Raw genomic sequence first — 20,941 nt, forward strand, 5'->3', positions numbered from 1 at the left:
TTGAGTAATTGAGGTATTAATACGCACAATAATTGACGCTCTGAAGATGAGGTAACTTTACGCATAAGAGAATCTATCATCCAAACTTCAAAGTTCTGAGTTGGGGGCTACAGAAATTCAACACTGTGACAGGTGCATAGACATCCATGTGCCAAGAACAAAGTAGTTAACCTTAGGTTAGAACAGTCCTATCAGGCACTATCGATAACATCGTGTTAGCAGTAGGCGAAACAACCCCTCATAGGCTGCTACAGTGTAGAGTGGTATCTACTAGGGTAGCCGATTGAGCTTGTGGTTAATTTTTTAGTTGAAAAAGAAAGAAAAAAAGGTACTAACTATAACCACCGAAATTTTCCAAACGCTTCGTTCCCATATTCGTTTGTACCCCTGTCGATGATAAACTTCCTTCCTTTCCTATCAAAACACAACAACAACCTTGGAAATCCCCCCTCCACCACATTATATAGTCACATTATATAGTACATCCCTCCCAAACCTCAAACCCCAAACCCCAAATCCTCAACCTCAACCTAAACAACACAACACGAGCACCATGGCTTCAAGAACATTAACCCCGTTACGGGCGATATCCCGATCGCTGCGCACGCCCACGAATTCCCAGACCTGGGCAGCAACAACCCCCCACGCGCGAACCATCAGCACCACACTCAAGCCAAAGCTTGCCTCCACCCCATACACCCGAGCCGCCTCCCCCACGGCAACGACGCCCTACAAAGCAGCACCCGCCACCACGAAACCAGCAACCTCATCCAGTAGTACCAAACCCACATCCACCGACACCCGGACGCCCATCCCCCCCACCTCAGGCGACCCCTTACCGGAGGCGCCTCCGTACGAGGAAGGCGACGGGCCGATCGACTGGTCGCAGTCGTTCCACGGGCTAGGCGAGTCGACCTTCTCGCCGGAGGCGGCGGCGACGCTGCAGGCCCCGCTGGACCCCGAGGACGTCGAGGTCAAGCCCGACGGCGTCATCTACCTGCCCGAGATCAAGTACCGCCGCATCCTCAACGCCGCCTTCGGCCCCGGCGCCTGGGGCCTCGCCCCCCGCGGCCAGCTCACCGTTCATGAGCGCCTCGTCACGCGCGAGTATGCGCTGATCGTGCAGGGAAAGTACGTCTACCCCCCCCCCCTCTCTCTCTTTTTTCCAGCACACCCCCCACGAAAGCCTCGTCACTAACCCTCCTCCCCCAAATCCAGATTCGTAGCCCAAGCGCGCGGCGAGCAGCAGTACTTCAACGAGGAGGGGATATCCACCGCGGCCGAAGGGGCCAAGTCGAACGCGCTGATGCGGTGCTGCAAGGACCTCGGCGTCGCCTCGGAGCTGTGGGACCCCCGCTTCATCCGCAAGTTCACCAAGGAGCACGCCGTCCAGCAGTGGGCCGAGCACGTCACCACCAAGAAGCGGAAGCAGGTCTGGCTGCGCAAGGACGACGAGCTCCGCTACCCCTTCAAAAAGGTGTAAAAGTAAGTACCTGGGAAAAGGAACTCTCGAACAAAACAGGAAGACAAAGGCGCAAGGCAGATGGATACTTAAATGGATGGATAGGTGGATGGATGTACGGGAAAAGGGAGGGAATGTGGGGAAAAGCTGGTGTCTCCAAGACAAGACCTACTCTACTATCTCAGCTTCTACCTTGAAACTCGTGCTTGGCGAGTTCAAGTTGAATAGATGGCTAGTTGCTGGCTAGTTCGTTAGGTACCTACGTATAAGACAAGCAGGGGGAGGAGGAAGGGAGGGGGTCTGATGTACGATAAACCGAAACGCGGGCGGGAGAGATACCCTACTACACTACAAACTTATATACTACGGGGAAGCTTAAGGGGGGGGCGGCTCAGCTGAGCTGGAAAGGAAAACAAGAAAGACCTACCTACCTAGCCATAAGCCAGCACATAGACATATACATTGCTCCACTTAAGTCACTCACCTATACCATACCATGAGAGAGACTGGAGCACCAAGAATGGCAGGGTTAAACGTGAATCATAAAAAGGAAAGATGAACGGGATGACGAAGAGCTTCACGCGCAGATTTCTAGAAGAAAAAAGGTATATGTATCCGTCACGCTCGCATACATAGCGTACAGCCCACAAAGGGGGAGTAGGTAGGAGGTAAGTAAGGTTTCCACGATTTATAGTGGGTTTCGCGACTTTTCTAGAGTCTAGGTAAGGTGCCTATACCTAAGGTTATGCAATCCAGACAAAAAAAGGAGCTGTGGTTTGTTTGTTTGTTTTGTTTAGTTATTGGAGAAGAAGAACAGCAACATAAAAAATGAAGCTCCCATCCTGTAAAAAAAAACTCCCAAGTCAACTTTCCTAGTTCTAAATAGATAGATACCTGATAAGCCGTTTGCTGTTCCACCTCCCCGTCCCCGCTTTATGCCAAATCAACCGCAAGAGAATGAAGAAAGAGAGAGAGAGGGAAAGAGAGAAAGAAATGACACATACACCAAACCCTTTAACTCCATGCCCCATCGAACCCAATGCCTTGGTTCGACTATTTCTCAACGCCGGAGCTGAGTCCCGTGTTTGGCTGATCTGGCTCTGATTGCCCGGAGGAGGCTCCCCCCCAACCTAGGAAGCTCCAGCTGCTGTTTCTGGCGCCACCGCCCGGACTCGATGCAATAATGGATGCTCTCTGGCGTAAGCTGCCGTCGTCCTCAGCTCCGCTCTCGGCGTCGATCTTTTCGAAATCGACTTCGCTCCGGCTCTTACTTAGGCCGCTCCACACGCTGTGCCCGCTTGGCGGCCGAGAAGCCGGGCTCTCCTGTCCGTCCAAGCTCATGCTGCTGGGCCGTAGGTCCTTCCTTGCCTGCTCAGCTATCTTGCGCTCTTCTTCGGCTCTTTGAAGCTCCAGGGCCTCCTTTTCTAGCGCTCCCATCATGAACGCTAGCTTCTCCTTCTGCGCGGTGATGAAGGTCATCTTCTCTTCCGCGCCGCCGATATTCCCCGGGATTAAAGTCGCCGTTGACGACGAAATGTTCGCCGCCGACGATGTCGATGCTCCGCCAGCCATCAGATTACCAGTGGCAGCGCCCACGGCACTAGTTAACATGTTAAAGAAATCTTGTCCCGAGCTCCCGGCATTGTTCGAGCCCCATCGCGCCGCCGGCATGTTGAATCTAGCAAGCAACGCTTGGGTGTATCCTTGCGGTGCGGCGGCGGCTCGAGTCTCTTCTCGCTCCTCGCTGGGCGGCAGGCCCAAGACTTGAGTCCGGAGAAGCTCGATGGCGCGTTTCAGATACGCCATGCCGGCAGCCCGGAGTCTATCATGGGAGCTAGCGATGAAGTCTTCAATCGCGGTTTCATTCTCCTCAAGGTACGGGTTGAGGTACGTCTCGTATAGCACGCGTGCGCCCTGGGTTTGGGGTAAAACGAGGTAGAGTAAGAAGAAAAATCGGATATAAGAGTAGAACGGTATCCAAACGAGGATGAACTCGGTCCAGGACTCGGCGAGGAGGGCGCAGGAAACGACGGACCAGTACATCAGCCATGGTGTCAGCTGCGCGGGGTCGGAGGTCTTGAGAGCCTTGTACGAAGCAAAGAGGGGAAAGAGAAAGGATGCTACGGAGCTATCGTGTTTGAGAAGAAATATTAGCGGTTAATTTTTCCCTTCGCATTTTAGACAAGGGGATTGGGATTGTTTGACGTACGAGAGAAGCTTCGGAATAAGATCAAACATGGCGACGGCTTTAGCTCGGAAGCGCAGAAGTGATTGTAGTATGTAAAATAGAAATCGATTCCTCGATTCCTGGTAATGACCTAGTTCGGCTTTCGGACAATGTCAACTTTTTCGAGTTCGAGAGAAGGTATTCAGGTTTGTAGAGTTATGGTTACGTAGTACGGAGGTAGGGTGTGTCTTAGTCTCGTTTGGGTAGATCTGATGCCGTGGAAAACGGGGACAGTCTAAACAAAGAAAAGGAAAAGCAAAAAAGGGAAACGGGAAAAGGAAAAAGAAAGAAAAAGGAAAGGGGCCGAGATGCCGGCTCAGACGGCGTCGTTCGTTTTACGTCGAACAAGTTAGTTTAGGTAAGGTAAGATACAACGAAGTAAGATACAATACAATTACAATAGGCACTAGGGCTTTAAAATAAGTTGAAGTATTGTGAATAACTGCAGTGACTGCAATGACTGCAATGATGAAGAAAGATGCGCCCCTTTTACTTTGGAGCTAAAATGGTGAATGACGATTGAAAGAGATCACGACCGATGACCCCACTAACTCCAAGAGACAAGAGACGTCACAAGTCGTAGCCCTGGAGGGAAAGCAATCACCTGTGACTTTGCGGCCTGAAGCGTGCGTAGGTAAGATAAGCACTGGTGCCTTATTTAGTCGCGCGGGGCTTTGCGGGGGCTTTCCTTGGTCTTTCCAAGGTTCTTTTTTTGGTTTATCAGGCTATTCGAACTGCCTAGGGTACCAAATGGGTCACTAACCCAATTTATTTGTTAGTGCCTTCGCGGGGGACCGCAGCGCTAGTGCGTACCTGGGTAAAGGAAACCTCAAACTATAAAACTTGTCGAGCTCGCACCTTCAATGTTCAACTTTCAATTGACTTTTTGTTCGAATTGGTTTCAATCGTCTGGTGTTTCAAGTTAAAATTTATGTACTAAGTACTAAGTACTAAGGACTTACATGTATTTGTGACTATTGATTGTCGGAGTTCGGCCCAACTCATAAATATAACACAGTTGAAGGATTCAGGTTGCCGAGGGTAGTGATTTGTAAGTTGCGCAGGTGTTCAATGTTGTCTCGGAATACAAAATCATGACTTTCTCATCGTACAACCCCCTTTTTATATATCTGCTACTTACTTGGTACCTACCAACTAATTCAGTCCAAAAAATAGTTGAATTCCTTATAACCACGTTGCACATCTTTAAATAGTTACCTGGCCTTCCACGTTTTCGTCTCCTGAGTCATATCACACAGTGACGCGGCCATTGAGATCTGTTCTATCTGCCTTGTCGACCTCATAACACCTGATGCACCTAGGATTACTAACCACGTGTTCTCAGGTTACTCAATTTACAGCTCGTCAACTTCGTTTAACATTTTATTTCACTTTCGAATTATATGAATCCTGGATTGGTTACAATACATTAGGCTTTCATGTAGTTGTCCCCAGAGAATTGTATTCTTTTGTATTCTAGTGTAACGTACATGGCGGCCTAAAACGTTGCTTGGGTTGATTGATGGTCCATGAAACTTCTATCTTATTCCATATTCTCTTTCTTATCATGCCTTCAAATTGGTCAATATGAAAATTCCCTGCTTGCGGACAGAGGAGCTAGCTAATAGGATCTGGTATTTACCATGAGATAGGATACCTACTCAGGGGTAATGATTGATCGATTTGGCTAAACCCCTGAATTATTAAATGTACGTTTGGATCAAAATCAAGCACGTAGGGGATCTATATGAGCCTATAAACTCAACTGCTTATTTAGGTAGTCTGTAAGTATATATGTAGTACCTAGACCAGAACATTGGAAGTTGCTATTTTTTGCTCGCACTATGAGAATGTTAAGTGTTGATTTTGCTATAGATCATGAGATGTGTCAAGGGTCTACCTGGAAGCACATGGGGGTTCACATGGAACAAAGACGACTTACGTGTATATGTAGCTTCCATAGTCTCCGGGTGATGTTAAGAGATTTTCGCACAACAACGATGTTGTTCTACGTCTTCTAGGTTCCGCCTCGTGACATGATGGAACTTTCTTATGGCATTCAAGTTCAGTCCGCAGCGAATACAGGTTATTATACATTATGAGATATAGTAAATTTTCAGCAGCTACTAGGTACTATGTAGCTAATCTTGTCGTTCTGGAAAAGTCAAGCTATGAGCTTTGGAAGCTGTCATTCGGGTATTTTTGTGAAGACTACTCAAGTAGATTTGTTCATATTTGAGTCTCAAAAAAGATCTCAACATTAGAATTAGACTTGTCAGTTTCTTGTTAATGGGTACTGTTGCAGGGTGAACTGCAACCAAACGGAAGGAAGAAGGACGGAAGAAAGCTTGGTTTATTCCAGACCACGATGGCGGAGTGCCAATATCTATAGCAGGCCTAATGGAGCCATAGGCATTAACCTACATAAGTATTGCAGATTTCCTCTACGTAGGTACTGGCTAGTATCTACCTGTATAATGCATATATCATAGCACTTTCTCTAGAGCTCGTATCCTAATGATTGAGATACTCAAGTTTGTTTATAGATTCTTGAGTACCTAGGCATAAAGCAAAGTCTATGTAATACAGTAGGGTTAACCTATAAAGAAAGGAAAAGTAGAAGTATCTAAAGAATTCAAGCCAGTCTAAACCAAGCCCCTTGTTGCCAAACCGATGCGGCTACTTATGATAGCCTAGCATTGCGCTTTCCATATCTGTCACATCCCTAATCATACAAGCTCCAACTGTTGAGTGTAGGTAGTGTTACACTTAGTTCACAGAGAAGTCGTCTCCAGGGTCGTTGAAGGAGAAAAAGTCAGGCGGCGAAACATAGGCTCCGGAGCCACTGTCTTGACCCTGGCCTGATGTGTTGTCCTTCTTGCTATCAGAGGATTTATCTTTCGAAGACTATGATACTGAGTCAGAGCTTAAAACTAGGTAGGTAGGTAGGCATATAGATTTCAGGGGGCATATATAGGTACCTTTGAAGATCGTTTTTTATCGTCTTTTGACTTCTTAGAGTTGGCTGGCTTCTCTTCTCTCTTGTTAGTCTTTGCTTCCAAGTTCCGCTCGTTCGTTCTTACTGCCTGATTTATCAGAAGAGTCTCCAGACGCCATGCTTGCTGTTCAGTATAAATATATTTTTGCTGCTTGTCGTCGAATTACTTTGTTGGAGTGAATGTTCATCCAGTACTAGTGCTTCGGCCCCTTTCCATCCTTATATACCTCCCTAGGTAGAGTGGTTCACGTATCCTATCTTTAGCATGAACCTCTTCTCATCTGAAGCAGTGGTGGTCTTCCATCTCTCGATTGGTAAGTTATCTGTGACTTCTTCATGACGGCATAGCTGCCTTTCGGATGATCCAAACGGCTCAGTGGTCTGGAAATTGTAGTTGACTATAGGATTCCATGCCAATCAAGTTGAGTTCTGTGCCATTGAAAAACCCCCCTTTAGTTCATCGTTCGCGAGAACCGAGGCATCGTGCGTTAGTCTGAACCATAGTTTGCGGGCCGCCTCCTTGAGGAATAAGGTAGGCAGGCAGATATTGTCCTCATCCTCGCTTAAACCGTAACGTCAACTTAAGAACTTCTGATTTACCAACGCTGTGATATGTTAGATCTGAGTGAGCTACGAGCGCTGAGCCGCATGCATCATAACCAATTCAGATTTCAGATGCGAGCTATCGATGAGACTCATCCATTTTAAGCGATTTGAACCGGCTCGATCGATATTGCATGCCGCTATATCTTCCTTAGGGCTGAGAATACTACCCACCTATGCCTGAGCCTCATCTTTAATGTAGGTAAGCAAGTAGTGTTTTAAAATCATCGTGTTTCCGAAGAATCCCATAGGTAGATCAACATCGTGCACATTATTTCAAAATCTAGGTAACTACATTAATTATACAAGACTTGCTGTATTGTAGGAACGCTATCTCTTACCACCTGCGACTGTACTCCCGGTTTAGTAATATTGTATATCATCTCGAAGTACTCGGAACTAGTTACGAAAACGGCGCCGAGCACTTACGTGAGGCTCCGAGAATAAGAATATTGCTGCCTACACTCTTTCACCGATGGTGTTCTCGGTGTTACCATCAGTTGGGTATACTCGAACCAATCTTCAAAATTGCTACTGCCTACCTGCCTGGTACTTAGCGAACACGCCGTAGTCGGGCATACTGCATGAATTAAATTCTCGAATAATATATCTGTCTTTCGATTACTACGATGAAGCCGAGCCTCCCTGTAGTAAATGAGGATTCTCGAACCGAACAAGTACCGTCTTATCGTAAATTGGATGGAAATCAGAATACCCTCCCATTGGAAAGGTCCGGGTTTCATAGACAAGGCTTTTATGTCATGTGCTGGGAATTAAGTAGCTTAGTTACACTCCAATCGCGCTTTTTAGCCGCTGCTTCAACCCATCCTACACTCACTTAGGTATATATGAACAGCTAGATATCGTGTCCGATATTATATAGTATGGGATATCCTTCCTAGATCTCGCCGATTAAGTTTCTGGTGGTAGTTATATACATAACCAGCCACTGGCATTACTCGGTAGGAGATAGAGCCCATAATCAGGGGTCTCCCCTCATTCTTTTCTCTTTTAGGTGATAGGTCTATTATGTGGTTGCCTTCAATGGTTAAAACTGCTGTCATCTGTGGCTGTGACCTTACAATGTTCGCCTAAACCTGCAGGATCCCTCTCAGCTCAAGTCATCATATTTGGTTCCAATAGGTTGGAAATACCGCCCCCATGCAGAGATTTCCCGTCAAGGCAGACTGGCAGATGTCTATTATTTCCTTCCCTCCCACTCTTTTGATGGTAAAGGTAAGATGAATCGCTACACTACTCCTTCACATCACAGATCGGCGGAAAGAAGTCCGCGTGATGTCGGATCCCTTGAGTGTTGCGGCATCAGTCGCGGGATTGATCGCATTATCCGGCAGCATATACGTGACTATATCGAACTTCGTTGCTGAATTCAACGAGGCCCCCCAATCCGCTTACTCGCTACTTCTTAGTGTTTCCGAGATGAGACTAGCCCTCACAGCTGTATCGAAGTTAATAGACTCTTTTCGGAATATATCGCCAACTAGAAGAGCGATGGTTCAGCTAGACCATCTTGTCATGTGCTTAACACAGCTGGTAATCACCTTTGACGAATTGAAACAATTCGTCAGCACTTGGCCCGAGAAGATACAGTCTGGGCTATGGAATAGATGGCGGTTCTCTTACATGAAAGAAAGGATGTTGAAGCTGAGTACAAAAATTCAGGAACATAAAACTTCTACAAGTTTGCTACTAAACATCCTTCAATGGTAGGTATATATATACACACCACCTCCCATTACCCTGAGACACACCCCTCGCCCAGGAGCCAGCCATGTACTAACAGTTAATTGGTTCGTCATTTAGTGAGTCTGACATTGAAGCCCGAAGATCTGGAGATTCACTTCATGTTATGATGGAAAGGGCGCTACAGGAGAATCAGAATCTTCAAGACCAGATAAGGGATCTTGGAGGTATGGTAAGGAGTACGGCTCAATCGGTGAGAAGCCTCACGGTATCCGAGCCTCCTCACCGTAACCCTGGTTACAGGAGTACACCGGTTGGCTTGGAGGACATCGAAGAAGACGATGCATCTACAATCCGATATGCACCGAAGCTGGCAGACACACTCAGCATTTCCAATAGTACTCGTCAAACCACTAGGACACGTTCAATCTCCGATACACTGATGACGCGCAAGCTGAGACCAAGGCGGTTCAGTGCGCCTAAAGAATTCAACCTAGTCAACAACACCATATTCGAACGGCCCTTCGAGAATGAGTTGGCACATTCCCCAGTATATGCTCGAATAAGAGGAAATGAATGTGATGTGTCATTCACGACCAGTCAGCCAATGAGTGGCTTCTGGAGTATGCTGTCAGGCCTAAGTCTAAGCCAGATATCCAACATATCAGTCATTGCCCTACCAATAAGTTCAGGAGACATCGCAAGCATTTCGTGGTATGAGACAGAGCCGAAGAAGGTCTTCATTACGGGTCCTCGATATATTTTCAAGATAGCGATTCTCGGACTGAGAAAGTCTGGGAAGTCTGCCTTAACAACTAGGGTATGTGTTCGCAGATTGCTTGTACGCAGAAGCTCACCATTCTATAGTTTTGCTTCGACCATTTTTATGAGACGATTCAAGTTAACATGATAGGTGTTCACAAGAAGACCACCATCGTCGATGAGAGTCACTGTCTTATCCGCGTAATCGATACGCCAGCGTGGACTGGTACACCAGCGTGGACTAATATGCTAGCATTGTCCGACCTTGCTCCGACTGGTCCTCAATACACCATTTTTAAGGCAATAAAAGAAGCCGATGGCTTCATAATCGCATGCCCGGTGTTTATCAAAGATTCTGACTCCCAATACACCCAGCTCGCTTCGCTGCATGATTTCATCCTTCGAGTTAAGGGGGAAGCCTGGACGGTGAACAAAGCAATAGCTATTGTGGGAACTATGTCCGATCTAAGACACAAATCATATGGTACAGCCAGGGAGTTTGCAGACGAAACTCGCTGTGACTACTTTAGTTGCTCAGCTCAGGAAGGTACAGATATTGAGGAACCTTTTTATCATCTCGTAAGGAAGATGTCTCAGTGTAGATGATCACCACCAGCTTTATCACCCACTCCAGTTGTGGAATCACCTCTTCAAAGCTAAGTCTCTTGGACATTAGACTAAAGAGAGCATGACTGTATAACCCTATGACCTCATTAGCATAGGTCCCTATCCGAGGCGTCTTGATGAGACCACACACGTGTAGAAGAAGGAGCACTGGGTACTAAGATATGTATCTAACCTACTACCATACCCGAGCTACACGAAGTACCGCTATAAATCAAACTACCTAACCTACTTATATTTCAGGATGGGTTGCAGTGGCATGTGCTGTCACCAAATGAGACCAGCCTTCCGGCCTCATCAAGCCGTACATACCGCATCAGTGACATCACGCCATTGCAAAACCCTCGGCGAAACCCATTGCGCCCGAGTAAACTGTCTATTGTAAGAGGTAGAGGGTAGTACCAAAATTGATAAAACAGGAAGCAGGCAGACAGGCTTGAAAAGGGGGAGGTGGGGCTTAGCTAGGACAAGCCTCTGCTGATTACCTACCCTCGATATTCCTCCATACCTAGTAGTCTAGACTCTAGTCCTGCATGGTAAGAGACAAATGGATCTCCTTATCAGTGTAAGCCGGAACAATCCATCTGCAGGTCGAGACCGCTCGGAGCGGTCTGGGTCGAATCGAGTTTCGGAATACGGAAATCAAGAGCGCTACGGACCGAACGGCCTCGGCTGTTGCCGTGATGTGCCCCTTAGAAATTCCACTTATAAATACCCCGCTGTAGTGGCTGAACCCATACTGCATGTAGGCTGCAACTATTAATTCTCCAACTTCCAATATTGAACATTGAAGCTTCATAAGAGTACCTATATTAAGAGTGCCTAGTATGTACCTAGTAGACATTCAAAAGCCTACTAGGTAGGTATGTTTCCAGATGTGATTGGAAACAGATGAAATATGCTTACTGTGACGACCTTTTTCTTCCTTTCCAGAGCCTTGTTCACCTACCTAGTAGCCAACAGCTCTGAAAATTTCTCAATGTAGCTTCTGACAGCTTACTTACATTTCAAATATACCTACCTCTGCCTAACCTACCAACTACCAACTACGAATCCATTGACGAATCAATTATCTGGAATTCAAAAGCACAACCCGTCGCGACGAAGTCCAGAAAATGTTCTGGGGCGGATTGTGACAAAGAAGCCAGCGCTTTGCAATGTCCAACATGTCTCAAGCTAGGTATCAAGGATAGTTACTTCTGCTCTCAAGACTGCTTCAAAAAGAATTGGGTAAATACCTTGTATCTATGCAACCAGCTCCACGGGCCATCAGTCTGACATAGAACGAATCTAGTCTACACACAAGGCAGAGCATAAGATTCAAAATGGTAAGCCCCTCTTTTATAGCCATTCCAAACAATGGACGATTTAGTATTCTGAGTATTAGGACACAGGCGATGCAGGTACCGGACTCTACAACCCCTTCCCGACATTCCCCTATGTTGGCTCTGTTAGACCCGTATATCCACTTTCCCCGCGACGACCTGTACCTCAAACCATCCTACATCCCGATTGGGCCGAGACTGGCATCCCGAGGCGTGAAATGCGCCTGAGCAGGTCTAAGTGGGACTTGTTGGATGCGAAAGGTCAGGAGGGTATGCGCAAGGTATGCAGGCTAGCCCGAGAAGTGCTCGATATCACGGCTGCTGCCATGAAACCTGGTGTGACCACGGATTATCTAGACGAAATATGCCACAATGCTTGCGTTGAGCGAGATGTGAGTCGAGGTCCACTCTCCCGTTGAACTTATCAAGTCTCAAGTCTAGGTATTTACTAAACTTGATGTAGTCGTATCCATCTCCACTCAACTATAACAACTTTCCCAAGTCATTGTGCACCTCCCCTAACGAGGTTGTATGCCACGGCATCCCTGACCAACGAGTTCTTCTCGATGGCGATATCCTCAACCTCGACATTTCCATATACCATGGCGTGTATCATGCCGATCTGAACGAGACCTATTATGTTGGCGATAAGGCCAAAGCGGATGCAGATTTGGTCAGACTAATCGAAACAACGCGCGAGGCCTTGGACATGGCCATCGAGATTATAAAACCAGGTGTACCGATTCGGCAGTTCGGCAAGATCATTGAGAAGCACGCAGCTTCTAGAAACCTTGTCGTCATGAAGACTTGGGGTGGTCACGGTATCAATTCGGAATTCCATCCTCCCCCCTGGATTCCCCATTATGCAAAAAACAAGACCGTCGGAACTTGTAAGCCTGGGATGACTTTCACGATCGAACCGATTTTGGCTCTGGGGAACAATGGAGAAGTCAGTTGGCCGGATAACTGGACCAACGTAACGGCGGACGGCAAATGGACAGCACAGTTTGGTAGGTAACGATAAACTGATCAAAGGCCAATTGCAAGTTCCGAATATATGCTAATATGGTGTTTCGTAGAACATACCTTGCTCGTCACCGAAACAGGCGTCGAAGTTTTGACAGCTAGATTGGAAAATTCTCCAGGGGGGCCAATCCCCATGCCTGAGGCTGCGAGCGGAAATGCTGAATAAATTATAGCAGTGGGCCAGGAAGATCCATGGATTTATTCAGCTGGCTCCTAAATATATATTGGCTTGATGCATCTAGTTAACCCTATAAATTGTAGGTTCAATTTTCAATAGATCTTCACCCCTCTCATCTCTTGGCGTTAAATGAGCGAGACAGCTTACTGAATGGATCTCAGTGGGCGCCCCTTTTCAAAGCTGGGCTTTGTCTGCGGATCGAAGCCATAGATCTCCCCGCCAAATAGTCTAACCTAGGTCAGAGCTTTTATGCTTAAGAATAGCTGGCGGCATCCATTAAGTTAATGAATCTAATCGTACTTCACATACCAGTACGCGCGGAGGTGATCCGGTAGATTAGTCTAACCTAATTATTACCTTAGGTACCTGGCCAGGTTCGTCCGCTCTGCAGATCCCGTCATTGTGTTCGAAGATCCTAAATGCATCGTCACTCTCATGCTCATGCTCATGCTAAAACTTCACCCATAGATCTAAGGAAGACTTCATCGTTAACATGATAGAACTCATCATTAGTACTAGGTACATAGTATTTTTGACATTCTTGTTCAGCATCATCGACTTTCAACAGCAACAAATGTGCGCTAGGCTTTTCTCGAACCCTGACTTGGAGATAAAGCAAATTTATTGATCGTGAGTTGTATTTAGTATTTATTGGCGTGACATTCCAGCATTGTATGCTACGAGACAGCCCCTTTTACGTATAACTGTTCCAATCGCATCCCTGATAAAAAAACTCTTATTTGCTTAGGTGATATGAGCTATTCGAGGTATTGTACAGCATTGAATCTCAGGGGTTCCAACTGCGGTTGGCTGCAGCACACAGTATCTTGGGTTTATTGTTTCTTCCCAGGCGGCTTGTTGGCCAGGTCGGATTCGCTAAGAGGTTCAACCTAGCCGATCACGGTGTTAAATATGGGTATATGGCAAATTATTTCATACAAAGGGAAATATGTTGGTAATGCCTACCTAAGTTCTGAAGACCCTGACGGCACGGCGGCATGGTACGGCGGCATGATACGATGAAGATTCAAGTACTACCTAGTAGGTACCTACTACTAGTAGTACATAGCATAGTACGGGCCTGTACGGCATAGTATTGATAGCCTGAGCGTCGCTATCGATAACTTTTGATTCCAAAACTGGTATGAGATGAACCGCTGATTCGATACATCAAATTTAAAGTTACCTAGCGTATTAATTATACCACATATGATTGGACACATCGCCTCGACCCCGGTCGTTGCTCTATTCCGGACCGCTCCCGAGGTGACGTTACTAGGGCTAGCCAATCAAAACACCTTGTCCGCCCCCTGCAGTGTTAGTTGCATACTACATAAGTACATACCCTACTTACATGGATACCTGCATACATACTTACATACTGTATGGTGCCTAGCATTTCTCACTTCTTTGTAGTTGTCAGCAACAGATTAGAGAGATCTATGGATTTTCTTTATTTTCTGTTTCCCTCTTCATCCAACTGGCACATACCCCCAAAGATAAAACCTGGGTAAAAAAAAAAAGAAAATCACAAGAAATGACTGTCGATCCAGTGAAGAAACAACCTGAAATAGACGGCGCCGACCGAAATGGAGCTGACATCTCCGATGACGATGCTGACCAATACCCTCTAGGAGAGGTAGCCATTGAGGATGGTGTTGCCACAGCAAAGAAGCGGAAGAACAGAAAGAGGAAGACTAAAAAGACGAAAACCAAAGTTCAAACTGATCCCCCGTCCATCCCCTTATCTCAACTTTTCCCTAATGGCGCCTATCCGAAAGGGGAGGAGGTGGAATACCAGAATGAGAACCGCTACCGAACCACCGACGAAGAAAAACGATACCTTGACAACCTCAACGCCGACTTTCTCTCGGACTACCGCCAAGCGGCTGAGACACATCGACAGGTCCGTCAGTGGGCCCAGAGAAACATCAAGCCGGGCCAAACCCTCCTGGAGATAGCCAACGGGATCGAGGATAGTGCGAGGCGGCTCGTCGGCCACGACGGCTTGACGGAAGGCGACTCCTTGATAGCCGGCATGGGGTTCCCCACCGGCCTGAACATCGACAACGTCGTAGCGCACTACAGCCCGAACGCCGGGTGCAAGTCTGTGCTTGCCGCGAGCAACGTGCTCAAAGTCGACATCGGCGTGCACGTGGGCGGGCGGATCGTGGACAGCGCCTTCACGATGGCGTTCGACCCCGTCTACGACAACCTGCTGGCGGCCGTCAAGGACGCGACGAACACGGGCGTGCGAGAAGCCGGGATCGACGTGCGGGTCGGCGAGCTCGGCGGCTACATCCAGGAGGCGATGGAGAGCTACGAGTGCGAGATCGCCGGCACGGTGCACCCCGTGCGCGCGATCCGCAACCTGTGCGGGCACACCATCCTGCCGTACTCCATCCACGGCACCAAGAGCGTGCCGTTCATACGCACGAACGACATGACCAAGATGGAGGAGGGGGATGTTTTTGCGATCGAGACCTTCGGCAGCACCGGCATCGGCCGCTACGTCGAGTGCGGCGAGGTCTCCCACTATGCGCTGCGTCGGAACCCGAGGAGGACGGATTTTTCGTTGTCCTCGACGAAGTCGCTGCTGAGCACGATCAAGAAGAACTTTAGCACGATTCCGTTTTGCAGGAGGTATTTGGACAGGATTGGGCAGGAGAAGTATCTCTTTAGCGTACGAGATTTTCATTATCATCTATCTACATCACGGCGTACATTCCGGCGTACTAGGCATATTTGGAGCTACCAGCTTGGATCTTACTGACAGAGGCAATAGCTGAACAAATTAGTGAAAACCGGCATCGTGGCAGACTACCCGCCGTTGATCGAGAAGCCAGGGGCTTATACGGCCCAGTTTGAGCACGTGAGTTATATACACCTACCTACTATGCATTATATTCCCCAACAGACTCCAGGTAACTAATCTGGCCCTACCTATTGCAGACAATCCTCCTTCGACCAACCGTCAAAGAAGTTATTAGCCGTGGAGACGACTTCTAAAAATCTAGACATGCGAGATATCGGATCAGATCGATGCCCTCCTCACGCTTTAAATCGCATCCAATCGCTCGAAATTGGCATACGAAGACAATGAACAAAATACCAACAATAGAAATGATTATTTATCCCTAGTCCCAGCTGTCTTCCTACTACTTCCGCTGTATCGTGAACTCTACACGCCCCCCTTAATTCTCCATGGGCTCCAAACACTCGGAATCTTCGGGATCTCGGCAAAAAACGAATAGTATGTATGTATATTGGCTTGGAGTGGATCGATCGGCCTTCGGTGAACAGTTAGATGCGAATCCTTGGCGATTAATTATCTTTTTCGTCAGATATAGGCCGCTATATATACCCCTTACGTCCGGCTTCGCAGGGAAACCGGCATTGATATTGAGCATCTAGAGTTTCAGCCAGAGGGGGTGTTTACTCTAGACCCGACCGGAGAAGATCTTTTTCAGTGCTGTTTGTAAAGCCTAGCTACCCTACGTATGTGCATATAGGTATGCTTTGCATGCGCAAACGCTCGGGATCTACGGGATCTGGCTTTCGTCTGGAGGGCAATGGAATGGACGCTAAAAGGTTGTTAAGCATTGACTTCGCTATACTGTTTTGTTTCATCGCGCCCATAATTATCGCTGTGGCGGTGGGTACGGGGTTTAAAGGGGTAAAGAATATGTCTGAGACAAACACCGAGGTACACTACTGGGCAACATACTGCATATCCAGGATGATTCACTTTACGCACATTATCTACTAACTCAAATCACGAAACAATAGATGTCCTCCCCGTGCGCAGCTTGTGAGAAATGGATGGGTATATTGTATATATAGGTTGGTAAGTAGCTAGCTGAGTTACTTGAATCTATATCCGAAGAGATTTTTGTTTGTTAAAATATTAAGTAGGTACCTAGGTAGGTGTGTGCCTGTTGGGAAATCTATATACGAGAAAGCAAATAACCAGACAACTGAACAGAAGTATTTTTCCAACTATGCTCCTGGAAAAAGAGATGAACGCGAGGGAGTTTATTACACCATCATCATCATCAACGCATGAAAGCTCTTAACTCCTTAAGGTAGGTAGGGAAAGGAATGGGAGAGGAGGGCAGGTAAATCATTCCAGTCCGCTCCTAAGGCCCAGACGTAATGACCTTCGCCACACCCGGCAGCGTCCCCTTGTCGAAGCTACACACATTCGCGCAATGATTATAGCGAGACGGCTCCTCGGTGTTGTTGTAGATGAGCTGTATCCACTGTATCTGCATCTCCGCGCTCTGCCCGGACGCCATGATGCCGCTCCAGCTGCCGCCGTCGGACCAGGAGTTGAACAGCAAGGAGACAGGGTCAACGGGGGTCTGGTACTGGATCGTCGCGACGTTTTTCCCGTTGAGGTACCAGTTGCTGGAGCCGGCGGACCAGTCGTAGCGGTGGTTCTGCCACGCCGACCACACCGCCGGCGTCGTCGTCACCTTCTTTGTCCCGTTCGTCTGCACCACGCCGCCCTTGATCGTCGGCTGGTTCGTGTAGTGTATGATGTTGGTCGCGTCGCGCGTCAGCACCTCCAGGTCCGCCTCCTGCACGAGGTCGGCCGTCGAGCCGCCCCGGTACGTGAACATGGCCGTCACGCCGCCCGAGGACCCCCGCGTCCGCGCGTACATGCGCATCGACACGTACTGGTAGGCGGCGGAGGCGGACTCGAGCTCGGCGGAGGACTGGAAGTTGCCGTTGGCGGCGGGGTGGCGGTAGGTGCGGAGGTCGAGGTAGGTCTTGGACCCCGCGTTGGAGTCGGTGTTGGAGGCGATGTAGACGTCGTTCTTGGACCAGACGTTGTAGACGAGGCCGTTGTCGTCGGGGCGCGCGGAGATGCCCCAGGTGTCGGTGAAGTTGGTGCTGTTGAAGTAGGCGTGCGTGACGCCGGCGTTCTGCGCGAGCGTGCGGTTGTTGATGGCCGCGGGCACGCGCGGGTTCGCGATGTTGCGGAAGTCGAAGAAGCGCGTGTTGGTCAGGTATTGTGGTGCTGTGCCGTTCGTCAGGTAGCAGTGGCAGTTCTGCGCCGACGCGCTCTTGGGGGCTAGGAACGACACCGACGCCAGCATCAGTGACCAGACTTGGAAGTGGGTGGCCACCATGGTTAAGGGGGTGAAAGTGAGATCGGAGAACCTGTGTTTTCTCTTTTCCGATTTTTTCTCTTCCTTTTTCCCTTCCTTTTTCTTCTTCTTCTTCCTCCCTCCTCTTCGTCTTCTTTTACTCTCTCGCTTTAGGGATGAATATTATGATCCAGGGATAGGAGATATGATAAGACGATAGATACCTACTAATAGAAAGGCAAGTATGCAGTTCAATACGTAAGGAATGTAGGAGTAAACGAGTGTTTCAAGGTTGTCGACATATTTGGGAATGGCAACTCTATCGCTCTTATACTACATACCTAGCAGTACACCTAGAAGTATACTACTACGTAGGTAGGCAGGTAGGCAGGTAGGCAACTCCTAGTATCCTCGTACTTCTCTTAGAACTCACGACAGTGGAGTCCGCTCGACCTGAGCCATCCCCCTCTTCCGCCCTCTCCATAGAGCAGCTACTCGCAGAGTCCATGTCGAGACCAACGAACCCCTAGCAAGTTTTGTGTACGGTAACAGACGGGTTATTGGCTAGGTGCCTAGTTCTGTAGAGTGTAGGTACCTAGCATCTGTTTCTACTAGGTTAGGTACTTCACGAACGTTTATGATTTCTTTTCTTTCGTCCCCTCTTATTTTTTTTATTTAACAGACCATGTATGGTACGAGTCAGTTTGTAGCGGTTAGCCGTGGGGAATAAAAAAAGATCATAGCTACCATCGGCGCACTAGGGGGATAGCTCGTAAAGCTGCCGTAGACTCGGGTCTGTAAAGCGGAGCAACCGCACTATGCAGTGGTCACCAGCTCACCCTGTCTTTACAGTGCTTCTTTTTGCTGGTTACTTGCCGTTTTTCCTTGCTATGGGAGAGTGGGAGAGCGAGAGTGAAAGTTTAAAAAGACGATGAAAATACATCACCTATATGCCATGCATCGCCATGCCATGCCACACCCAACGTTGAATGTTTCCAAGCTGCCAGAAGTAACTTACTGCAAGTATCATTGAGTCCTTACTGGTCTCTTCATGTCTGTTCCCAATTCATCCGTACAGTACCTATGCAGTATGTATGTAGTAGGTGAGTAGATATGCCTTTCCCTTGCCCCTGTCCTCCAAACCTACTGCCTACCTACCTTCAAAAATGCACGTGTGATATTTCCCGTTGTATCCGTCTAGGTACGTAAGGCTCAAGGCCGTTACGCCAGGCTAAGCAGCTGCCAAGGAGTTGAGTTTATGGCCCCTATACTAGCCACGCCATAGCAAGACAAATTGCCGTCTTTGCCCGAATAAGAAGTTGAGTCAAGCTCATATGAACATTGGCATTACGCAAAGCTCGTGCGGTAGCTCGTGCCTGGTCGTCGCGTGCCTCTTGCCAGTTCACCTTTAGCACCGTTCTCATACGTCAACAGTTTGCCTGGGTGGATAATGGCCTTATGTACATAAGTCGGGCCATGTGGGGAAAAGGAGGCGATCGTGGTAGTTATTTTAGTCTGCGGGCTTTAAAATAGTCTCGCTGTTAGTGCAGATCTTGAACCCGTCTTTGCCACCTCGCTGGGACACACACACAGAGTTCACGATGACTTCAAGTGTCGGGCTTTTTAAGTCCCGAGTATATATATCCTACCTAAGTAGGTGCTGACGAAAATGCTCCAAAACTCAATTTTTAATGATTCATCTAATGGTAAGGTGGTATAAGTATAAGGACTCTCCAGTGCCGCTTACATTCTTCGCGATCTACGTTTACGCGAAGAGCAAGGAATAACCTTGATCGGCTACATTTCTTAACGTAACGAATATATATGTCTCGAGCTCCTGATCAGAACTCTTGTGTACATCCCTGGCCAGCCAACATGTGGGATACCGTGAGAGCCAATTCACATTTTAGTCCGGCCAGCATGCAGATCTATCGTAGCGTACAAAGAACGTCTGGAATGAGGGCTGAAGCTTAAACCCTTCATCACCCTATAAATTCCATCAGCCCGTCTTATAATAGCCTTGTTAACTACGCGACATGAGTGATGTGGCTTGACGAGTATTGTACTCGCCCAAAAAGATACCTACTAGGTAATTTTTACGAAATAGCAATAGGTTTAACTAGATTATGAAAAAGCTGTACTAGGGAGTAAGCATCCTATACGAAGTGTGTGCTGTTTTAACACGAAGATTCACCTGCGACGCGAAACTCTTGTTTACTCTTCACATTATTCTGTAATATGAGTTTCTCGGACCTCGATAATTTAATTCCTCGTACTTACCCCTGAACAACGTTATCGAGGACTGTCATTGTACATGAGACCTCGATGTTTAACTTTTTAGCCTCTAACGTTCCAAGTCCGCATGTCTGTTACTGACTGTTACCCAGACACAGGCCCATATATGTCCGTATATCCTAGCCAAAGTTCATCGGGGACATAACTCGGGGATGCATTCGGGGAAGTTGCCATTAGCAAGGAACAAAGCTCCCGCCCTATTGGGGTCGAGGCAGTTTTTCCCTGTTTAGCTCGAGTGTCATCGCCAACCATGCTCATTTATTCCCCCATCTTTACCTACATGTTATGTAGCCCTGGAGATCTAGACTGCTGCCACAAAGTCACTTCCATCATCTCCATGCTCTTCTACAGAAGCAACAGGGTTCCAGCTTCCGGCTTCCAAACTGCCAGGCCTGCATAAAGCGTGTCCGTCCGTTGGCGTGTGTGCCAAGATCTTTTCTTTTTTTTTCTTTTTCTTTCTGCGGTCTCGCCCACACCCCCCTAGCCCTAATTACGAGCTTCCCAAGCCTTGAATAAGAAAAGAAAAGAAAAGAAAAGAAAAGGGGAAGACGGCTTTGTATGTCGGGGCCGCTCATAACCTGTGTGGATTATCCCTGACTCCTGTAGAGGAACGTCTTTTTAGCCACTGCTAACTGCTCCTG

The 20,941-nt window shown here is 47.8% G+C and overlaps 7 protein-coding genes across 7 annotated transcripts; 4 read left to right on the plus strand and 3 right to left on the minus strand.

Annotated features, from left to right (window-relative positions):
• Positions 1-285: 285 nt before the first annotated feature.
• On the plus strand, positions 286-1,990 carry GGS25DRAFT_221291 (Mgm101p-domain-containing protein). The gene is made up of 2 exons (XM_049256965.1): positions 286-1,131; positions 1,219-1,990. Exons 1-2 carry the CDS (start codon positions 554-556, stop codon positions 1,481-1,483), a joined length of 843 nt encoding a protein of 280 aa, XP_049117562.1. The 5' UTR covers positions 286-553; the 3' UTR covers positions 1,484-1,990.
• GGS25DRAFT_485346 (TB2/DP1, HVA22 family-domain-containing protein) lies at positions 1,991-4,363 on the minus strand. Its single transcript, XM_049260543.1, has 3 exons — positions 3,672-4,363; positions 2,467-3,590; positions 1,991-2,304 (listed from the first exon to the last, which is right to left on the minus strand). The coding sequence occupies exons 1-2, from the start codon at positions 3,698-3,700 to the stop codon at positions 2,516-2,518; spliced, it is 1,104 nt and encodes a 367-aa protein (XP_049117563.1). The 5' UTR covers positions 3,701-4,363; the 3' UTR covers positions 1,991-2,304; positions 2,467-2,515.
• A 1,956-nt stretch (positions 4,364-6,319) lies between these two features.
• Positions 6,320-6,806, minus strand: GGS25DRAFT_530683 (uncharacterized protein; the record flags this gene model as incomplete). Its single annotated transcript, XM_049265409.1, has 3 exons — positions 6,320-6,596; positions 6,671-6,723; positions 6,773-6,806. The coding sequence occupies 3 exons, from the start codon at positions 6,804-6,806 to the stop codon at positions 6,459-6,461; spliced, it is 225 nt and encodes a 74-aa protein (XP_049117564.1). The 3' UTR covers positions 6,320-6,458.
• Positions 6,807-8,470: 1,664 nt separating this feature from the next.
• On the plus strand, positions 8,471-10,633 carry GGS25DRAFT_221452 (P-loop containing nucleoside triphosphate hydrolase protein). The gene is made up of 3 exons (XM_049256967.1): positions 8,471-9,017; positions 9,115-9,814; positions 9,862-10,633. Exons 1-3 carry the CDS (start codon positions 8,587-8,589, stop codon positions 10,360-10,362), a joined length of 1,632 nt encoding a protein of 543 aa, XP_049117565.1. The 5' UTR covers positions 8,471-8,586; the 3' UTR covers positions 10,363-10,633.
• Positions 10,634-11,207: 574 nt separating this feature from the next.
• On the plus strand, positions 11,208-13,103 carry GGS25DRAFT_530687 (methionine aminopeptidase 1; the record flags this gene model as incomplete). The annotated part of the gene is made up of 6 exons (XM_049265410.1): positions 11,208-11,239; positions 11,493-11,610; positions 11,675-11,708; positions 11,775-12,097; positions 12,169-12,715; positions 12,785-13,103. The coding sequence occupies 6 exons, from the start codon at positions 11,208-11,210 to the stop codon at positions 12,895-12,897; spliced, it is 1,167 nt and encodes a 388-aa protein (XP_049117566.1). The 3' UTR covers positions 12,898-13,103.
• A 1,198-nt stretch (positions 13,104-14,301) lies between these two features.
• On the plus strand, positions 14,302-16,171 carry GGS25DRAFT_221609 (MetAP 2-3). The gene is made up of 3 exons (XM_049256969.1): positions 14,302-15,592; positions 15,695-15,781; positions 15,862-16,171. Exons 1-3 carry the CDS (start codon positions 14,447-14,449, stop codon positions 15,916-15,918), a joined length of 1,290 nt encoding a protein of 429 aa, XP_049117567.1. The 5' UTR covers positions 14,302-14,446; the 3' UTR covers positions 15,919-16,171.
• A 602-nt stretch (positions 16,172-16,773) lies between these two features.
• Positions 16,774-18,207, minus strand: GGS25DRAFT_221607 (glycoside hydrolase family 16 protein). Its single transcript, XM_049256968.1, has one exon. The coding sequence runs from the start codon at positions 18,045-18,047 to the stop codon at positions 17,049-17,051; it is 999 nt and encodes a 332-aa protein (XP_049117568.1). The 5' UTR covers positions 18,048-18,207; the 3' UTR covers positions 16,774-17,048.
• Positions 18,208-20,941: the final 2,734 nt, after the last annotated feature.

The sequence above is a fragment of the Hypoxylon fragiforme genome, assembly GCF_022984875.1.
Source record: "Hypoxylon fragiforme strain CBS 206.31 chromosome Unknown GGS25scaffold_4, whole genome shotgun sequence".
Taxonomy (NCBI): domain Eukaryota; kingdom Fungi; phylum Ascomycota; class Sordariomycetes; order Xylariales; family Hypoxylaceae; genus Hypoxylon; species Hypoxylon fragiforme.